General features: G+C 45.1%; 5 protein-coding genes across 9 annotated transcripts; 1 reads left to right on the top strand and 4 right to left on the bottom strand.

Moving 5' to 3' along the window:
• Positions 1-128: 128 nt before the first annotated feature.
• On the bottom strand, positions 129-1,544 carry LOC6610546 (CRAL-TRIO domain-containing protein C3H8.02). 2 transcript variants are annotated; one of them, XM_002035090.2, is made up of 2 exons: positions 1,193-1,544; positions 129-880 (listed from the first exon to the last, which is right to left on the bottom strand). In XM_002035090.2, the coding sequence occupies exons 1-2, from the start codon at positions 1,349-1,351 to the stop codon at positions 371-373; spliced, it is 669 nt and encodes a 222-aa protein (XP_002035126.1). In that variant the 5' UTR covers positions 1,352-1,544; the 3' UTR covers positions 129-370. The 2 variants fall into 2 exon arrangements, with proteins under 2 accessions (XP_002035126.1, XP_032575052.1); XM_032719161.1 differs by having other exon boundaries at positions 129-894; positions 1,193-1,268.
• Positions 1,545-2,052: 508 nt separating this feature from the next.
• On the bottom strand, positions 2,053-4,847 carry LOC6610545 (sphingosine kinase 2). Its single transcript, XM_032720159.1, has 2 exons — positions 3,762-4,847; positions 2,053-3,265 (listed from the first exon to the last, which is right to left on the bottom strand). Exons 1-2 carry the CDS (start codon positions 4,736-4,738, stop codon positions 2,257-2,259), a joined length of 1,986 nt encoding a protein of 661 aa, XP_032576050.1. The 5' UTR covers positions 4,739-4,847; the 3' UTR covers positions 2,053-2,256.
• Positions 4,848-5,129: 282 nt separating this feature from the next.
• LOC6610544 (phospholipid scramblase 1) lies at positions 5,130-7,767 on the top strand. Its single transcript, XM_002035088.2, has 4 exons — positions 5,130-5,306; positions 5,699-6,192; positions 6,769-6,927; positions 7,043-7,767. Exons 1-4 carry the CDS (start codon positions 5,192-5,194, stop codon positions 7,064-7,066), a joined length of 792 nt encoding a protein of 263 aa, XP_002035124.1. The 5' UTR covers positions 5,130-5,191; the 3' UTR covers positions 7,067-7,767.
• Positions 7,702-9,461, bottom strand: LOC6610543 (peroxiredoxin-2). 3 transcript variants are annotated; one of them, XM_032720162.1, is made up of 5 exons: positions 9,412-9,461; positions 8,682-8,842; positions 8,498-8,615; positions 8,033-8,438; positions 7,702-7,970 (listed from the first exon to the last, which is right to left on the bottom strand). In XM_032720162.1, the coding sequence occupies exons 2-5, from the start codon at positions 8,833-8,835 to the stop codon at positions 7,920-7,922; spliced, it is 729 nt and encodes a 242-aa protein (XP_032576053.1). In that variant the 5' UTR covers positions 8,836-8,842; positions 9,412-9,461; the 3' UTR covers positions 7,702-7,919. The 3 variants fall into 3 exon arrangements, with proteins under 3 accessions (XP_032576053.1, XP_032576052.1, XP_002035123.1); XM_032720161.1 differs by having other exon boundaries at positions 8,682-8,972; positions 9,103-9,460; XM_002035087.2 differs by having other exon boundaries at positions 9,103-9,459.
• A 249-nt stretch (positions 9,462-9,710) lies between these two features.
• Positions 9,711-14,861, bottom strand: LOC6610542 (uncharacterized protein DDB_G0290587). 2 transcript variants are annotated; one of them, XM_032720158.1, is made up of 10 exons: positions 14,757-14,861; positions 13,506-13,676; positions 13,264-13,436; positions 12,134-12,311; positions 11,535-11,973; positions 11,157-11,333; positions 10,805-11,098; positions 10,551-10,740; positions 10,252-10,491; positions 9,713-10,185 (listed from the first exon to the last, which is right to left on the bottom strand). In XM_032720158.1, the coding sequence occupies exons 3-10, from the start codon at positions 13,295-13,297 to the stop codon at positions 10,136-10,138; spliced, it is 1,602 nt and encodes a 533-aa protein (XP_032576049.1). In that variant the 5' UTR covers positions 13,298-13,436; positions 13,506-13,676; positions 14,757-14,861; the 3' UTR covers positions 9,713-10,135. The 2 variants fall into 2 exon arrangements, with proteins under 2 accessions (XP_002035122.1, XP_032576049.1); XM_002035086.2 differs by lacking the exon at positions 14,757-14,861 and having other exon boundaries at positions 9,711-10,185; positions 13,506-13,789.
• Positions 14,862-18,400: the final 3,539 nt, after the last annotated feature.

The following is an 18,400-nucleotide window of genomic DNA, read 5'->3' as shown; positions in this document are numbered from 1 at the left end:
GTGTGCGGCCCAACACCGATCTAATCTTGGCGTCGCTTTTTTTTAACAACTTTATTTGCTGTACACATAGACACTTGCATATATATTATGTATATATATATATATAGGTACGAATTCAGGTATATAGATACTACACATACAAGATAAACCTTTATCTAAAATAGTTAGCATTTTACTAATAGTTGTGGTGTCCAATAGAATACGCTTTACAATCAACTTGTTAAACACATCGATTTACAGATAGAGTACTGTACTGGATAAAAGCTCTCAGATGCCTCCTTGCAAACTTAGGTACTGGTTTCGGTTCTCTTTGGAGATATGTCTACGCCTAGCAGAAGCTTCGTCGGATGCTGGTTTCGAGGCGGAAGCCTTACATGTCCGTTGGCAGGATGTCGGGGATGAGGTACTGGCACAGCTCCACCTCGTCCGCCACAAACTTCACCTTTTTGGCCGTATTGTCGTCCAACAGCACGCGAATGGCCGGCCAAATGGTGGAGAACAGACCGGGCGAGTTGATGATCAGACAGACGCCCAGGCGCTCCGGAAAGTGCTTGCCCAGCAGCCAGATGAGATTCTGCACTAGCTGGTAGTCCATGCAACTGGTGCTGAACTCGGCCAGATCGAAGACAATGCACAGGCGGTCGGTGACCTCCTCGAAGCACTTCTTGCACGCCTCCTCCAAATTGTAGACGATGAAGCGCGTCAGCTCGTCGATGTCCCGCTCCGAGCTGTGGTTCTTGGCCGGAATGTAAATCACCGGACGGCCGATGCAGTCGCGGTGGCGCAGCAGGCGGGCCTTCTTGTCCAGCTGGCTGCGGTCCATCTCGGACAGCTTGTCCACGCCGTACGTCTCGCGCCACTTGTTGGTCTTCAGAATGGCCTGTAAAAAGAAAACTTTGTTCGTACTACTATTTATTGCCATAGCTATGAAAGTATCTGAAATCCCTTTAGGGTATTGAATATTTCATATCATTTTTATATGGCCCATGATATGGATGATGATATCATAAGCTGTCCATTGGTTTATATCCATAAAAGGAATTAAATCTGGCATTGCATTACTTAATCAGAGCTCAAAGGGACTAATTAAGGGGGAAATTTGTTCGAGACCTAGTGAAAGGTTATTCAAAACTGAGGTTTCTGAGATTTTCATATAGTGGTTATTATTGGGCCTTTTTTTCGAACGACTCACCTGAAATGCGTCATCTGTGGTCTTAAAGGCGCGCAGATAGCGGCGCAGCGAAAAGTCATTGTGATACTGCTTCGGATCCGCCTCCACAATCAATTTCATGCGCTCCTTGAGATCCTTGAAGTCCTGCTCGTTAATTGGCGCCAGCTCCTCGGACGACATATTGCAGAGCACGAATCGCTTCCTGAGCGGAATGCAGACTGGGATTCCGTGCTGGAGAGTCGCGGACTGGAATCGGAATGTGCTGACACTATGTGAAATGCAAGTAGGGCTGTTTATTTTTCCTCGGTAATGTTTTTTCACAAACGGAACGGATTTGTTTTATTCTTTTTTTCCGACCAGTGTGACCGGATGAAACTCCCTAAAAACTGTCATTTGCGTTCCACAAAAATACTAGATGAAAGCACGAAATACCGAAAAATTACCGTTATTGGTTGGAACCGTTATATTTCAATAAAAGCTTTAATTGATAATATACTTTAGAAAATAATATATAAAAGTAAATATTAAATTGAAGAAAACAATTGAAACAAAGCTGAAATAAAAGTTAATGTTTTTATTTTATTTCAAGCTCAAAGATTTTATTTAGACTTTCTATAAAGATGTTATATTCTTAACTTCCTACTTTAAAATATGGAATTGTAAATGATTTAGTTCTTTGCACTGTTACTTTCTAAGATTTTCGAATTCATGAAGATTTATTTGTAATCATCTTTAAACGTTTTGAATAAATATCTCATTTCGTTACACAGTTTAAAAAAAAAAGAATAAAATAAATAAGACTTTCATCGCTATTTTGAACAGCCGAGATAAAAATAAATTCACGTGCAGTTTATATGGCACACGTTTTATAAACAAACATGTTAGATATTTCGTAAATAGCTGTTATTGTGTTCAAAATGTTAACAATACATGATTGGTTGGCAGAAGCAGGCCACAAAAAACACGAAATATGTAGAATGCACAACTCTTTCATGTCGGCCACCTGGGACCCTAAGTATTAGCTACAAATGCAGAGATTCCTAAATTGAGATTTCTATTGCTTGATGGTCTTTAGTAAGCTCCTCCTACTTGGGCACCATGACGCGGGCTATGCCCGGCAGGACCTCAGCTTGGAGGGGCCCGAATTCGACGCGCTCGCCGTCGACCGTGATGATGCCGTGATTGTCGTAGGGCTCCAGGCGGAATGCTCGCACTGGCAGCACCTTCACATGGTCGTCTTGCGCCTCCGGCAGGTGGGTGCCGGAGCTCATGTTGTAGAGGAAGCTCAGCAGGTGCGGGCGGCTGATGCCGGCGCGAATGAGGATCAGGTAGATGGTGCCATCGTTCAGCTGGGCCTTGGGCGCAAAGTGGCAGTCGATGCCGAGATGGGTCTGGTACACGGCGTGCATCATGACGAACTCGCCCTCCTCTACCAGCCAACCCTGTTCCTCTGACAGCGGTTCGCTCAGGTCCGGCAGCTCGCTCGCCGGACCGTAGTTCTGCTGCCTGTTTTCCAGCGAGGCGGCCGCCAGTCCAGCAAACTCGCTCTCATCCGCCAGACTGTGGTAGATGCTCTCCGATATGGAATAGTAGAAGCTGCGCCGCGATCCCCCCGACAACCAGCTGTCGCACCTCGAGCGGAACGACTGATTAATGGACGTCTCCAGGGAGATCACGTCCGCAAACTCCTGTGGCAGGTACTCGACACTGGAATGATAGATGGGCGCCGGCCCATTTAGCATGTCGATGTGCGTATTGCAGCTACGGCTGCTCTGCATTCTCCGCTGGGCAGCATAGCCGGTAGCGCTATGGGTTGAGGACACCTCATGGTCCGTTAGGAGATAGCTGATCCTGCCGTTGTAGGTGCGCAGATTCACCAGACGGTAGAGGGTCCACACGGTGAAGCGCTGGTAGCCCAACACCCGAATGCGCTCGCTCTCGATGTCCACGTCCGAGATCAGACCCCAGCCGATGGACAGGAAGGAGTAGAGGGAGCGACTCTGCAGCTGCACGCGGACCACGTCCATGGGTGAACTGCGTCCACTGATTACGGTCAGAGCTGCTCCTAGCACTGGCTTGCTGAAGTATGGTTCGCTGGAGAGAAAGGTATCAAGGGAATAGGTTTCAACACAAGCCTGATAATTCGATTACGACCAATAGATCGCATATGAGACACCTAAATGTGGTTTTAAAGTCTATAAACATTCTTTTCTATTACCCTTTTTTACTCTTTTATCGGGAAGTTGAGCTATAAATGAACATAAAGCAATAGGAAATGATGGCAATACAAATATGATTTCTAAGTTAAATGATATGCCACTAAATGTTAGGAAATTAGGGCAATTACTTAACGATATGGAAAGTTTGTTCTAGTCTGACGTCAATTTAACTTCAAGGGGATATCCCCACTTGCAAAACAGAAAAACCATTTGACACGATAAGACAACTACTTTTGCTTATGCAAAAGGAAAACTATTTTCTGGAAAACTGAATGTCTAGACGCTGGAGGGATTGTTTTACACGAAATATGAAGATCCCCATAAGTCAATAGGGTTCTTCCAAATGAAACTTGAAAAAAAAGATAACATACTTGTAACAATGGGCAATGGAGCGGGCCAATCCGTTCCCGGAGCCGCAAGGAATGATTCCCAGTGCCAGATGAGGCAGGACGTGGGCCCAGTCCTGGCGCTGCAGCAGTCCATTGACTATCTCGTGGAAGAGACCGTCTCCGCCGACAGCCACCACGCAGCACCAGGCGTCCAGGCACCTGGTGCTCAAAAACTCGAGGGCGAAGTTGGAATGCTTGGTTACATACAGGTCGTAGGGCACCTCGGCCTCGTTGAGCACCGGCGTCACATGCATGTTGAAGACCTCACGAGCGTCACCGGAACCGGATTTGGGATTTAATAGCACCAGCACTCGACGGCGTCGCTCATCCACTGTCGGCGCCACAAAGATCTCCTCCAACGTGCGATGCAGCTGCCAGCGAAGGGATCTGTACCAACGATCCGCCTCCCTCATGTTGTCCTCGAAGGTGTCGAACGATCTGAAGCGCAGAGTGAGCACCGTTCGCTCCCGGTGCAACTCCGACCGCAGGCTCCTCTTCTTCAGGACATAGGCAAACACGTAGAGAAACGCGCTGACATCGCCGCCATCCGACGGGATATTATCCCGGCTATTGGTGCTGCATTTGCTTGGTGTGGTGGCAGGGCGATGGTGATCGCCGGACGCCGAGATGGCTGGCGAATTGGGATTACCGGAGCTGCACGCACAGGCGCCCGACAGCGCCAGGCGCCGGCTCTTCTTGGGCCGCATGCAGCGGGCACCCACAATGTCCGAGATGCGGACATGCTGCTCCTTAACAATGCTACCGCCCGGCGACTCCCGCTGCAGGGTGAATCCTGTGGCGTCCAGGCGCACCCGAAATACGTGGCTGCCCTTCTTGCGCTGGCTCGTGTAGAAGGTGTCGCTCACGTCGTGGCCCTCATCCGCATCCTCCGCCCCCCGGGGCGTGGCCCTGGAACTGGCCGAGCTCGGACTGGTGGTCTTATCAAGAGATTCGCTCATTTCGACTGGAGATTCGGCTGCCAAGCAGCATGTTTCAGGTCTTTTGTGTCCAGGCTTTTATGGCTCGCTTATCATACAATCATGGCCGCAGTGTTACCGTCGGTGGCAGCCGCGAATATACCAACTGGCACAAAAAAACTTAAAATCCATGGAACTTAAGGAGGCTAGCTTAAAAAAAACCCGTTATTCATTAAATTACTTATTTCGAAACTATTACAATACAGTGCAATTAACTCAGAAAAACGTCAGCCTATAACGAATTTAACCTGGAACTGCATTGAGTGTTGAAAGCCTTTGTTTTTATCCATATTTGAATAAATACCAAAATATATGATAGTATATTTCGTACGGTGGATGTGCTGATTTTTCGGCGTTCGCAACGCGGTCACGCTGCATTCAGTATTTTGTGAACTGTTCAAGAATCCGATCCGAATTTAATTGCTGGAAATAACAATGATGCAGATGAGCGAGTACAAGGTGCTCCCGCAGAATGCACCGCAGGACGAGAATGGCGCAGTGGTACTGCAGCCGCAGGCGGCGAACGCCGGCAACAATGCCAACGGACCTGGTGTGTAGTGATGGACATATATGGATTAGTCCCACTGTTGAATGCCATCACTCGGGTGGACCTAGTCGGTTGCGCGCGTCTGTGTGGGCAAGTGGGCGTGTGCGAAAGGCAGAAACGCCGTCGCTTAGTACAGCAGCGGACAAGACAATAGCACCCCAACTACGCAAAAATATATTTAAAAGTGTCCTAAAACAATAATAATAAAAGTGAAGTGATTCCAAGTTTAAATACAAGTCTATGCTAAAAACTCCTATCACTGGCCTTAATCGCCTGACCGCCATTGTAGCTATGCTAATTTCCCTTTCCCATGCATAGATATAGGAAAAGCACTTTGTGCATATAGATAAATATAAATACATAGAGAGCTAATCCGGAACAACGCCCCATTGCAGAGAACTGGATGTCGATACCCGTGGGCATGCCCAACTGCCCGCAGGGACTGGAATACCTGACCGCCCTGGACCAACTGCTCGTGTCGCAGAAGATCGAGAAACTGGAGCTGCTCACCGGCTTCGAGACGAAGAACCGCTTCAAGGTGAAGAACTCACTGGGCCAGAATGTGTACTTCGCGTACGAGGAGAGCGACTGCTGCACCCGCAACATGCTCGGCCGGTCGCGTCCCTTCGAGATGAAGATCCTGGACAATTTCCAGAACGAGGTGCTCCACCTGTACCGGCCCTTCAAGTGCGACATCCTCTGCTGCTTCCCCAGCTGCATGAACGCCCTTGAGGTGTCGGCGCCGCCCGGCCAGGTGATCGGAAGCGTGGGGCAGATCTGCACCTTCCTGCGGCCCAAGTTCAACATCAAGAACACATTCGGCGACATCGTCCTGCAGATCGAGGGACCCGTCTGTCCATGGAAGTGCTTCAGCGATACCAACTTCAAGGTCAGTACGCAGCCAACAAGTGGTTATTTGTGGCTCTCGATCTCGATTCCCAATGCCCAAACAAGTGTATACACACACAGCAGCGGTCAGCGGATTAGCTATAAAATCGTCGGAGCACAGATGGTCTCCATCAGTCGAGGTCGAAGTTTATAAAATTCCCAAATGAACAGTATCAGGCTTCCGCTTAATTGCTTTCTTAATTATTAAACATTTATAAGTGGCTATATACATATATTTGTGGTTTTGGTAAATGCCTCATTCTAGATAATTATGAGCACACAACAGCGTTCGAATTAATAGCACACAAATAAGTTTACATTTTCATTTAAATATGTTATTAAACATATGCCTCTAGATGTAGATAAGACCTCAATCAATTTATAGCAAAAATCTATGAGCCCTTTTTGCTGACCGCTGCTGTGCTCGTATAGAAGTACATGGACTGCAATCCGAGGCAGTGACGTCATTGTTAGCCATGCCTGACTGTCCAGAGCGAGTCAATTAATTGCGATGCCGCGAACTGCGAACCGATTAATGCGAAACGCAAACATCTCTCGCCCCTTTAACCGCGCACAGGTATTGAGCGCCAACAACGAGGAGATCGGCAAAATCAGCAAACAATGGTCCGGACTGGGAAGGGAGCTGTTCACCGATGCGGACTACTTCAGCGTCACCTTCCCCCTGAATCTGGATGTTCGCATGAAGGCGCTCATATTCGCAGCGCTCTTTTTGATTGTGAGTATATCAGTTTTGAGTATATATATATATATATATCGCAGAGTGAAATATAGCATATGCCAGTGAAATATACTCGTTTCCCTTCATTGATTTGTGTTTGTGTTTATTTCAGGACGCGGTTTACTACGAGCAGTAGGCTGTGGATGAATCGAATTATAAAAGGAACAAATGCCCAAACATTATAATCGCCGACTGCTTTTTGGTTCGACGTGTTGTATCGTCATAGCTCTAAGAACTTTTTAACCCCTTACTTGATTAACATTTCCGGGAATCTGAACAGTGCAACGCTTTGATCGATACGGAATCTCCGCACCAAAGGAATCTCCCGCACAACTTGGATCTGAACCGCAGTTGCACCTTCGTTATTTTATGAACCTCGGTTTTGGCATTTAAAGCTCACCACAATGAAGCACATACTGACAAACGCACAATACAGACTACACACGAAGAATCAGACGAGAACGAGTGCCTTATGACGTCCTAGTTGTTATTGTCGTCGCCCCCGTCCCGTTTCCCCAGATTTATATACCTCGACAGACCTAGCTTTGTTGTACGCAGAGGTCGGAGCACAAGATTACTTAACTGCAACCATGGCGTACCTAACTAATTTACTATTACCTATTACCTACTACATATTACATATATTGCAATCGAATTGTTACCCATTATATTGGCCTCATGAGCCAGCTTTTAAGGCATTTTGAGATCGATACGATCTCCTACTTTTTGGTCCAGCTCCTGTGGGGCCGCGCAATTTGCATCACCTTCACATGTACTTCATGAATTTATTTATCTCTCAGTTATGCTGTAAAATAAACAAACTATATTTTGTACAAAGCAAATGCGAAACATTCGCAATCGGTGGCATTGCGGACTTGGACTTTCTGTACAGAGGACTCTAGCGATTGTTCGTTTGGGTCGTGATTCAGTCGTGAACATTAGGAATGCAACTGGGCTGGGCTGCTAAGGTGATGTGCATCTATCTGTCCCTAGTTGTTCTTGGCAAAGTACTTCGCCTTCTCCTCAGGATTGGGAACGATCTGTAGGGGTAATAAAATAATATGAGAAAGGATTTATTTTAGGCAATGCTTCAAAAACCTACCGTATCGGCACCTGGCCGCCAACCTGCTGGGCAAACCTCTCCGTGGGTATCCGTATACTGGAAGGCCTGAACCAGACGAATGGTCTCGTCCACAGAGCGTCCCACGGGCAGATCATTCATGGTGATCTGTCTCAGGACTCCGGTCTGATCGATGATGAAGAGACCGCGCAGCGCATGGCCGCTGGACTCCAGGTAGACGCCGTAGTCCTTGCTGATCTTGTGCGTCAGATCGGAGAGCAGTGGGATCTTCACGTCGCCCAGGCCGCCCTCCTTGCGCGGCGTGTTTATCCAGGCCAAGTGGGTAAAGTGCGAGTCCACGCTGACGCCAATCACTTCGGTCTTGATCTTCTTGAACTCGGCGATGCGGTCGGAGAAGGCGATGATCTCCGTTGGGCATACAAAGGTGCTAAAATGGCAATGATAAATGTAGGTATTGAACTTCATACTAAATGTAGATGTACTTACAAGTCCAGCGGGTAGAAGAGTAGCACCACATACTTTCCCAGATACTGGGACAGTGATAGCTTTACAATCTCCTTATTCACCACGGCTGTGCCCTCGAACTGCGGAGCTGGCTTGGAAACTGAGGAAACAAAGGTAACAGCGACTTAATAGTGATCCCTGGTTGTTTGCGTCCAATGGAACTCACTGACTGCCTTGGTGTACTGCAGCTGATGGTCGCCCTTTGGCTGGTCGGGATAAACGGAGCCGCCGGCGAAGGAATAGCACGACTCATTATCTTCCGGCTTGGCAGCTCCAACAAGTGCCGCGGACAGCAGTAGGACAGATAAGTACTTGGACATGACTGGGCTGAAACGAGATCCACGTACGTATATGGCTATTGGATTCGGTTTATGCGCTATTTATGACACGCAGCCTTTACAATTATTGCCGCTTTTTATATTTATAATAAACCTGTGTACAGTGGTCCCTCTTCTAGCTTTAATTTTAAAAATGATATAAATTTTTGAAAGTTAATTAGGAACAAGACTAAACTTTAAAGAGAAGATACTCCTTGTATGCAATAAATCATTGTACAGTACATGCCAGTCTCTACTGTACGCACATACCCGAAATTCGAACACGCCCACAACTTGTAGCCACGCAGTCAAAAAAGGAACTATTTCAACGGGCAGAACTTCAATTGTTTTTGGTGGAACGCGCTTATTGTTGTTGCGCTTCCGAAAAGATAAGCTTATCAATTTCATTCACTTCACTGCTATTATAATTTATAGTTGTCAGCGTGTAACCGATTTAAATTAAGTTTTCAGAATTACTAAAATTCCAATGCCAATCTGATTGCCAAGCTTCGATTTTAATACTTATTTTTAGTTGCAGGGTAGTTTACTTGCTTGCATTAAGCAACAACACAAACGCACAGCTGTAACCTTTTACGCGCTATAATTAACTCTTTTTGTGTTAATAACAAATTGTTCTGCCGGCCTTAGTGTGGCCGTAATACGCAAAAATACCACAATGCCGTTCCGGCACCACTGCATAGTTCAGCATTGCCAACATAAATTTCATTTTGAAACCATATTTGAATTTTCGTATTAACGCAAACTTTGTAATTTTAAAAGATTATTTTTAAGAAAATATCTGTGCTGCATTGGCAATCCAAAAGCGCTGTATGGCCATGTTCTATTCCTTTTACCAATTAAAAACACAACTTTATCAGTTAACTTTTACTTACGCTATAAACTTTATTAAAATATATATATCAATATATAAATTGCTCGCGCTTAAAAATTAGGTTTACGGCTGGAGTTAAAACAACACGCACACACGTCTCTCTGCACGTCTAATTGCTACGACCAATAAATATAGATATTTCTCTCTTACGGCCTAGATGATATAATATGCATTGCATCCTCTAAAAACTACAACAAATTGAGCAAAAGTCTGTGTTAATTTCACAAAAAGCGAACATTAAAAGTACATTGCTTAGCATGCGAATTACTCATTTACTGTGTTAGCTTTGATTGAGAATTGTTTTTGTGGGCATTTTGTTGTCGATCCACATCGTGTTGTGTTTGCTGCCGCATTTATTGCAGATGAGAAAAGGGTGAGAAAAATGCATCTGGCCTTCTTCCGGGCCGCGGTCTAGCTCTCCCAGACCTCGTCCCGCTGTTTGGCAGCTAGCAGTTTGCGTTCTGAAAGATACGATTGCGAAGATAAATATATGACCGAGGGAAGGCAGCCCCACTGATTCCACCCACCTTTGGCTTCACGTAGCACCCGCCTCTCGTTCTCCCGTTCCTGCGGCGCCGTGGGCAGCTTGACTCCCAGTGCACCCGATACCAGTCGTCGGGCCAAGGCCGTGCAGGTTTCCGGACGCTGGCGATACGGCTGCATTGACACCGCGCCGGCCTTCTTCGCCTTCAGTCGTGACTCCAGAGTGGCCTCCGCCAGTGGCTTCAACTTGACAAACGGATGCCCCATCGTCAGCACCTCAGCAGCTGCGAAGGAAACGTTCTATTTCATTCCGGAACCAATCTCCGGTTGCATTTGCACTCACCAATGCGGGAACTGCTGAACACAGCAAGGGCATGGGTATCGTCCACCCACTTGATGTCGAAGCCACTGCCCCTGTACTGGGCGAAAAGCATGAGCAGGTCGGGAGTTTTGAACTCCACTGGGAAATTGGACACCTCCAGAACGTGCGGAAACTCCTCTTCGTTGAGCAGTTGTTGTTTAATGTGAAAGACCTGTGGGAATTGTGGAACAGAGTGTTAGATTTGATGATGCTGGTTAACCAGTTATACTACTCACCGAATAGTCCATTTTGGGCAGCTCTATTTTGCACTTGCCCACGGATTCAGTCAGTTCTTGGAGTATCTTGGGATCCAGACAGTCGCCGCTCTCGTCGAACATCTTCTCCCAGTCGTCCTCGTCCTCCTCATCATCGTCTTCGGTGGTGCTGTCTGCAGGTGGTTTCACTGTAGCTGATGCTTGCGGGGATGTGGGGATGGCCTTGGTTGCCGATGTCTCTATTTTTTCGGGAATCTCCAGCACATCTGAGTTGAAGGTTTGTTTCATGATGCGGCGATTGCTGCGATTGATTTCCTGCAATCGTTTGGAAGTTAGTTAAAACCTTTCGCTGATTCCATGCGGCATAACTTACCTTTGAGGCTCGCTGCAACTCGCGCACATCATTATCACATTTGGCCGGCTCCTCGCAATTGGTGCTCCTGGCCGCCACCACATCCTCGATGCGCAGCGGAGGCGATGGCTGGTTTTTGCCATTGCTGGCTGATTTGTTGCCATTGCCTGGCTTTGTACGCTGGGCGCCGCTCATGATCTGTGTGTTAGAAAGGCAAGGTCAGCTATTACAATGTGGATTAAAAACCGTTCACAAAACGCTAACTGCTGATGGAGAATGGCGCTACGCTGAGCAATTATTGTTAAGTGTGAACTTCAGTTCACGTTTAGCGTACTAAGAACTAACTCATAGGCTTTAGATTCGCTTAGATACGTTATTGACTCGTTTTAGTACACACACCTCCTTATCACAGTCCGCTTGCTTTGCCGGTCGGTGTTCTTCGTTGGATTGAGTATCGTTCTCAGATGCTGATATAACCAGTACAGTGGCGTTATCGGCCGTTGTGGTTGCTGTCGTTTTTTTTCCACGTTCTCTGCGCTCCCGATGCGATTTGCTTTTCTTCGACTTGGACGGCGGCTGACCGTTGGCGTCGTCCGCTTTGCTCGGGTGTGTATCTGCAACTGGCGGGGAATCCGGCGCTGTTGTAATTGTTGCTGCGACCACCGCTGCTGCTGCTGGTGCTGTTGTTGCAACCGCTGTCGCCGCCGTTGTTGTTGTTGTTGTTGTAGTAGTCGGTGGTGTAGTTTGACTGCGTCGTGCCCTTGGCACATAAACCGCTCGATCGGGACGGCGTTCACGACGGGTCGCCGCCGATGCTGAAGCGTCCGCCTGGTACTCTCTGCGAAAGAGCGGAGCAAAACAGAGGTAACAATAAATGGTGGCGAAGGAAACGATGTAATCGATTAGCTCACGACAGAATATCAACAGTTTCGTCAGCGGTATATACGCAGTTTATGATCTATTCCTAACTTTGATGGGCTGTAGATCTATTTACCTACCTGTTCGGGGATTCTTTGGAGGTAGGAGTCGTAGATGCAGTGGTTGCTGTTCCTGCAGCTAATGGTGTTGTTATAGCTTCGTTTGCTGCAGCTGCTTCCTCGCTGCTGCTGTTGTTGTTATTGCTATTGTTCCTCAGCGCTGGCGGCCTGTATAAATCCACCGAGTTCGATTTGCTTACTGAAAGATACAGAAAATGCTATCCATTAGATACACTGAGAAAGAGACGCAAGATACCGAATGTGAGATACTTCACACGATGCGAAGTCATTAAGACAGATAGATGGCCAAATAAGAGAGAGAAGTAGACGATTAGCAACAATAGTTGGCAAATGCTCAAAACAAACCGAACAAAATAGAGACTAAGGTGAAGCAACGGATTCGGCATAAAATAAATTAAAACCAAAATTCACTTATGTCGACCCAATTTTTCTCGATCCGCTCTATGCCCGATTTTCGTGAATGTCAACACGAACTTGACAAGTGGATCCCAGGTGGCAAGGGGGGTCTGAGGAGGCGGTCCAGAGCTGGTGAGCGTGCGCAGCGGTCGACCAGCTGAGCGTCTACCTGCGTGAAGCCAAGTGAAGTGAAGTGAGGTGAGGTGAGCTGTGATGCAACATCACCCAAAAATCCGCTCGAGAAAGAGGGCGACCTTGAATGAACGACAACGGCGCTGCCGACGTTGCTGCCAGCGTCGCTCAGCTGGCGCATCTGGTTATTTTTAGTTAATCTACCTATTTGCTATACACTTGGCTGGAAATTAGCCATTATTTCTGATTGGAAAGCTCATTAATGCTTCAATTTGCAGGGTATCTCACACAACTGTGCAAATTCATGGCAAATATAAATAAATACATACTTTGTAAACAATTAAAAACTTTGGCGAAGTACATACATATGTGAATTAATTTTGAGTATTACTGGGTATTCTCATATTCGTCGCTATCCCTGTTGCTCATTAACATTTTCGATTTCTTTGTTTGGCTTCTTTTTGCGTATTTGCAAACACTTAAATTTATGGCTGCTTGCTAAATGAGGAGCCGAAACGCATCGCTCCGAAATGTGATTAAAAAACAGGGGATTGCCTTTGTTTATATGTGTACGGCCAGCTTGCTGCGGCCCATTTACTCACATGGAGTCTCGCTGATATGCTTCTTAACGCCCATCTTACGGAGCTCCGTGGCGCTTCTTCTGCTGGCGCTGCTGCTTCTGCCGTTCGTGTGATAGTGCGAATTGTTGTTGCTGCGCCAGCTTTTCGCTGCCTCTCGCTCTCTATCCTTCTCCCTCTGCTGCTGCTGCTTGCGGCTGTTAATTGGGCATTAACGACAAATTGAAATTAACAATAATGAACTATGTCAGATGTAAAATGCTCACTTATCAAAGCCACTGGGATCCAGAAGCTGGTTGCGAAAGCAGAGCACGGTGCGCCGCTGCGGCCCTTGGCCCACTGAGAAGGTGAACAGATCGTACTGCTGGCGGTATTTCTCACATGTTTGGTGAATGAGATAACGGCGGTAGTTGCCCACAGGTGGAAAGAGCAGAACGCTGGGGAAGAAAGCGGTGGAGAAGGTGAACAAACCATCGATCAATTCAGCTCGCTGACTGTGTGCGTGTATAATGAGTCGTTTATGCGGGAATTCCATTAACGATAATTGGGCGAATTCAAAACACTCCTGATAAGCACAGGCAACACAGACGGAAACACATTTGGGATACTAAATTGTTATAAAAAAAGTCTTACTTAGAATGTGCTTTAAATGCTAACTTGTTTACTACCTGATAGTTAACACACTTTATATTTAAATTGTTAGTACCATTGGTAGATCTTGCTTACAGTCCTGCATAAACGCAGCTAAAAAGCTGCCCAATGGGACCGAATCTTCTAACAGGTTGTTGGGAATTCTCACTTGGAAGAGGAAGCAGAAGAAACGACCTCAAGAAGAAGGCGAACAAGCGAAACAAAACGGAATGGCGAAGCACGACTTGTAAACTATATTATGTAAGCGGATGGTGTAATATTTTGAAAAAGCTCAAATTTCTATGCGCGGCTTGCTGTAGTTTATTGCTCGGCGATTAATTGTTTATTAAACGCGGGCTGAATGCAAGAAGAGCGCAAAGGCACGAAGCCCCAAAAACAAAAAATCGGTGTTAGTTGGCGCAACTGCAATGCGGAAAAGTCACAATTGCTCTCGTTGTTGTGGTTGTTGTTGCTGTGGCGCAGCTGGGAAAACTCGAAATTGTGCAGAAAACGGCGGGGAGGAGGTAGGGGAAAACTGGTAGTATCTGCACGAAAGGCCCACAAAACTCGTACTACTTCTCGTTTTTGTTGCTGTTGTTTTTGTTTCTCTGTTGCACATTTCCGTATTACCATTGTTGTAACGGTACTTTGTTACAAGTTATTCTCTCTCCTACTCTTTCCTTCTTACACTCTGTATTTGTTGTTTTTTTTTTGGAGCAATGAAGGGGGGACTACTTCCTTCTCACTCACTCACACATTCAGGGACCACAACAGACACACACACACAAATGCACAAACACTAACATACACACACACCTACGCACTTGCTATTCTCGTGGCAAAAAGTTCTAATTCGTTCTTTCTATTAGGTGCGACTTTATTCTTACCCACGATTCAAGCGCTTCTTGACAAAGAGCTCGATATCACAACCGACATTATGAACAAATTCCTGATCGATTAGGCTTAAATTATTAGCAAATGCCTCCAGTTTATTTTAAAAAAGTCGCGACGACGAAAAAACCGACGTCGCACGCACACAAACAAAGTTAGAACTTTTGGTGTTACCAGGTTGTGATCTGAGGACGTGCATAACTGCCTAAAAAACCCCATTCTACGCGCGAAAGCTTAAACATTTGAATTGTATAAATAATCGATAACATCAGTCATTACTTACATTTATTTTACAATGTAAAATACCTAAGCGCTAGTTATTATTAAAAGCAAATAATACAATAATAAATAATACAACACAAAACAAATTTTTTCTCAATCACTTACACTTCCCTATGCATTTTTAGTAAATATCATCATTATTACAATGTGGTTTTAGTTTTACGTATAATTATTAAAGTTTTTCAGCAACAATAAATGCAAATTGATTTTTTAATGTGTAAAATTAGTTTCTTCTTAAAACAGTGCTAAAGCGTGAGAATAAGTTATTACTTTGTCCATCAAGTGACTTCTCAAAGTAGGTTAAGTATTTAATTTCACGGCTTTGTGGCTCAGTTTTTCCTACCAAACTCCGCAGCATTTTTCGACGATAATATTTGAGTAAAAGCTTCAAATTAAATTTAGCATAAACACGAACTACCAGCCGGAAGAGCTGAGGGAAAAACCTGTCGTTCACTCCATATCCGCTTTCCCGGCTGTCAAAGAGCTATCGCGCCCTTGACACCTCCACCCCACCCAGTCGCCCAAAAGCCACCCACTTGCAACACTCCCCACCACCCTCCTCCTCGCCTACCAGCTCCACTTTCTAATGGCTACGTTCGAAAAACTCGCTATTTGCACCGGACAAATGTTTATTTATGAATTTCTTTCACTTTCGTCGCTGCTCTCTGCGGATCGAAGTGTCACCAGACAGCGGGTTTAACCAAGGCAAATATTTTGGCAGTGCCAACTTTTTACTCGCATTTAATTTGTTTTGGTTTTTGCATTTTATTGCCCAATTAATTGGGCGGCCAACGTCAACAGAGGCAAACAAAGTGGCGTCCTTGCAGATGATAAATCGGGAAGCACAAATACTCCGTCATTTCAGTGCAGTGGGTTATGAGCCATAAAAGTCGATTCTGGAAACCCGCGCGGAAAACACTTCAAAAATAACTAGAAAGACGAAATTTCGCATTTATTATTAGTTGCTCTTAAATTGTAGTACTTGGATTAGGCTCTACTTGAAAATTGTTACCTATTTACCCATAAATCATTAAAGTTATTTACATTTTTGTAAGCTGATTTTGTAGGAAATATGATTCCCTCTAAATATATCAATCTTTAAGATACATTTTTCCGAGTGCTTGGTTATCGCTCATACATGGCCATTCATTACAGGTCTGAGGGTTGGCCAAAAACTATGCCCATTGCCACGCCCCGCCCGGCAATTTGCAACGCCTTTTGCTGTCGTCTCCTGTCAAAATGGCATTCATAAAACCGACTCCTCGGCCTCCCAGTCCCCAATTTTCGGCAAATTGTCCCCGTTTATTTCTCCTGATAATGCCTCAATAAAATCTGGCCGGCATCTTTTATGGATAGGTGTTTGGATACATGAATGACTGGGTCTATCTATCTGGTGTAGGTGTTTGCCATCGTCAGTATTGGCACATATTCCTTTCCTGTACCTAAACAATAAGTTCCATGTTATGCCGAACTATTTTGCAATTACGAAAGCTGTAAATTTTTACGATCTTAAAGCCATTCGCTTGTGAGGGCCCCAATGGAAGGTCGTTTTGCATTCGATTTTTATCGCAATCTGTTTGGCTGCTTTAATAAAATAGTTTTCCACTCGTTTATGATTACAACATCATCTGCTTTTAATTACTTTTGAGACCCGCTGTGTGCCCTCGAGTATTAGGGTTAGCAATGAAATTATTCTTTAAAAAATTATCTATTTCATAGTTAAAGCAACGTCTAATTAACCCATATTTAACGTTTTTCTTTTATTTAAACTTTTTTATGGTGGCTTTGTGTCTATGCATCTATGCCTTTTCCCTCATTCTTCATTAATTGGGTCTCAGTTTCTAGAGATTACGACGCACAATGTTTTACTTAAGAATTAAAAAAACCAATGAAGGTGGGGCAGAAATAAATCAGTCTTTTACCTTCGCTCTGCTTGTTTTCCCGCTTCTTTTATCGTGAGGCTCCCTTGTGTCTCAGAGAATTTTCCGCCAAGTTGAAAAGCTGCCGCCCAAGTCTTTTGAGACCACTGCGAAATTGTTGGCTGCATTTTTCTTATGGCTTTGCAATAAATAAAGTTTTAATTGCCCATCGACAGGATTCTGGGCTGAGGAGATTATAATTTCAGATAACCCGCACATTTCAACAATTTCAATTAATGGTCAAGGGGTTGGGCCATTCATATTCGGACAAATCAAGAGTAAATTGCCATAATTAAAATGGAAGTCAGTGGGCAGAGTCTAGACACTCCGTTCATAATTCACTGATAAACTTGAGTAATTCGGGCTACGTGATTCGGCTTAATCGAAGGCCAGGATAAGCACACTTGAGATAATCAATTTATGGCTTTACAAGCCTCGTAATTTGCCAACATCGATGCGGCAGATTCGGTTTTCAATTTCCATACGGCTGTGGAAAATTTCGTATTCATAGCTGAATTAAATTCCCCTTGAAGACAATCGAATGGAAAATGCTGCGCAACTCCTTTCCCTTTCCTTATACTTCCCAACGCTTTACTTTACAACGTTGCGTATACGCAATGTTCGGTGGGTTTTTTTTGGTCGGTCTACCATCGGCACTCGTTTTTCCTTTTGTGCCCGATTTTCTGCATCAATCTTTGATTTGCAAATTATTTTTGCATTCCACACAAACGATTTGTGTTTTTACAGTTGCCGGGGTGTTTTTCTCCTTTTTGGGTCCTGCCTTATAAATTGTGCCACATAAAGAGCAACATGGAATCGACTCCAAAGCCTAGGGTTGACATTTTAAGGGGCATGAAACGGAAATGTGGGTGCGGCAATAAACGTGGAGTTATGTGCATGAGGCGAATTTGTTTCGCTCGGTTGCGAGAGGTGTTAAATCTTAAAGAGCCATGTACAATGGCAATTTTGGCCAGATTAAAGATTACTAGAAATAAAATGTAAATACGACCATGTATTGGAGATCTATATATATTTTAACAGCCCAACAGTGGCTATGAATAATAATGATACAATAAACTACAATCGTATTAGGCATAAATACTACAAGTTTAAAGGGTCCAACGCATTATAGGCAATTAAAATGCGTAACGTTTCCGATGGCCACTCGTTAACAGTGATGAATGCGATTTGCCTTCGATTCCTCGCATTTGTAAACATGGCCTATGATTCATTAATTTGAACTTTATGCAAAGGAATCAATAAACTGAACGCAAAGACGCCTCTGCAAATAACTCTCGTTTTTATCAGCTCGTCTGCCGCTCATAATTTATGGCTGCTCCAGTGGGGCAAACCAGGACGCGTCCGCATGCATTGCCAAATGTCATGTGACGCCGCATAACCTTCGTCCTTCCGCCCACGCCGAAGTCCTTTCGCCTGAC

Source organism: Drosophila sechellia, chromosome 3L (genome assembly GCF_004382195.2).
Source record: "Drosophila sechellia strain sech25 chromosome 3L, ASM438219v1, whole genome shotgun sequence".
Classification (NCBI taxonomy): Eukaryota; Metazoa; Arthropoda; class Insecta; order Diptera; family Drosophilidae; genus Drosophila; species Drosophila sechellia.
Note: the sequence above shows the minus strand (reverse complement) of the source record. Positions and strands in the feature narration are given on the sequence as shown.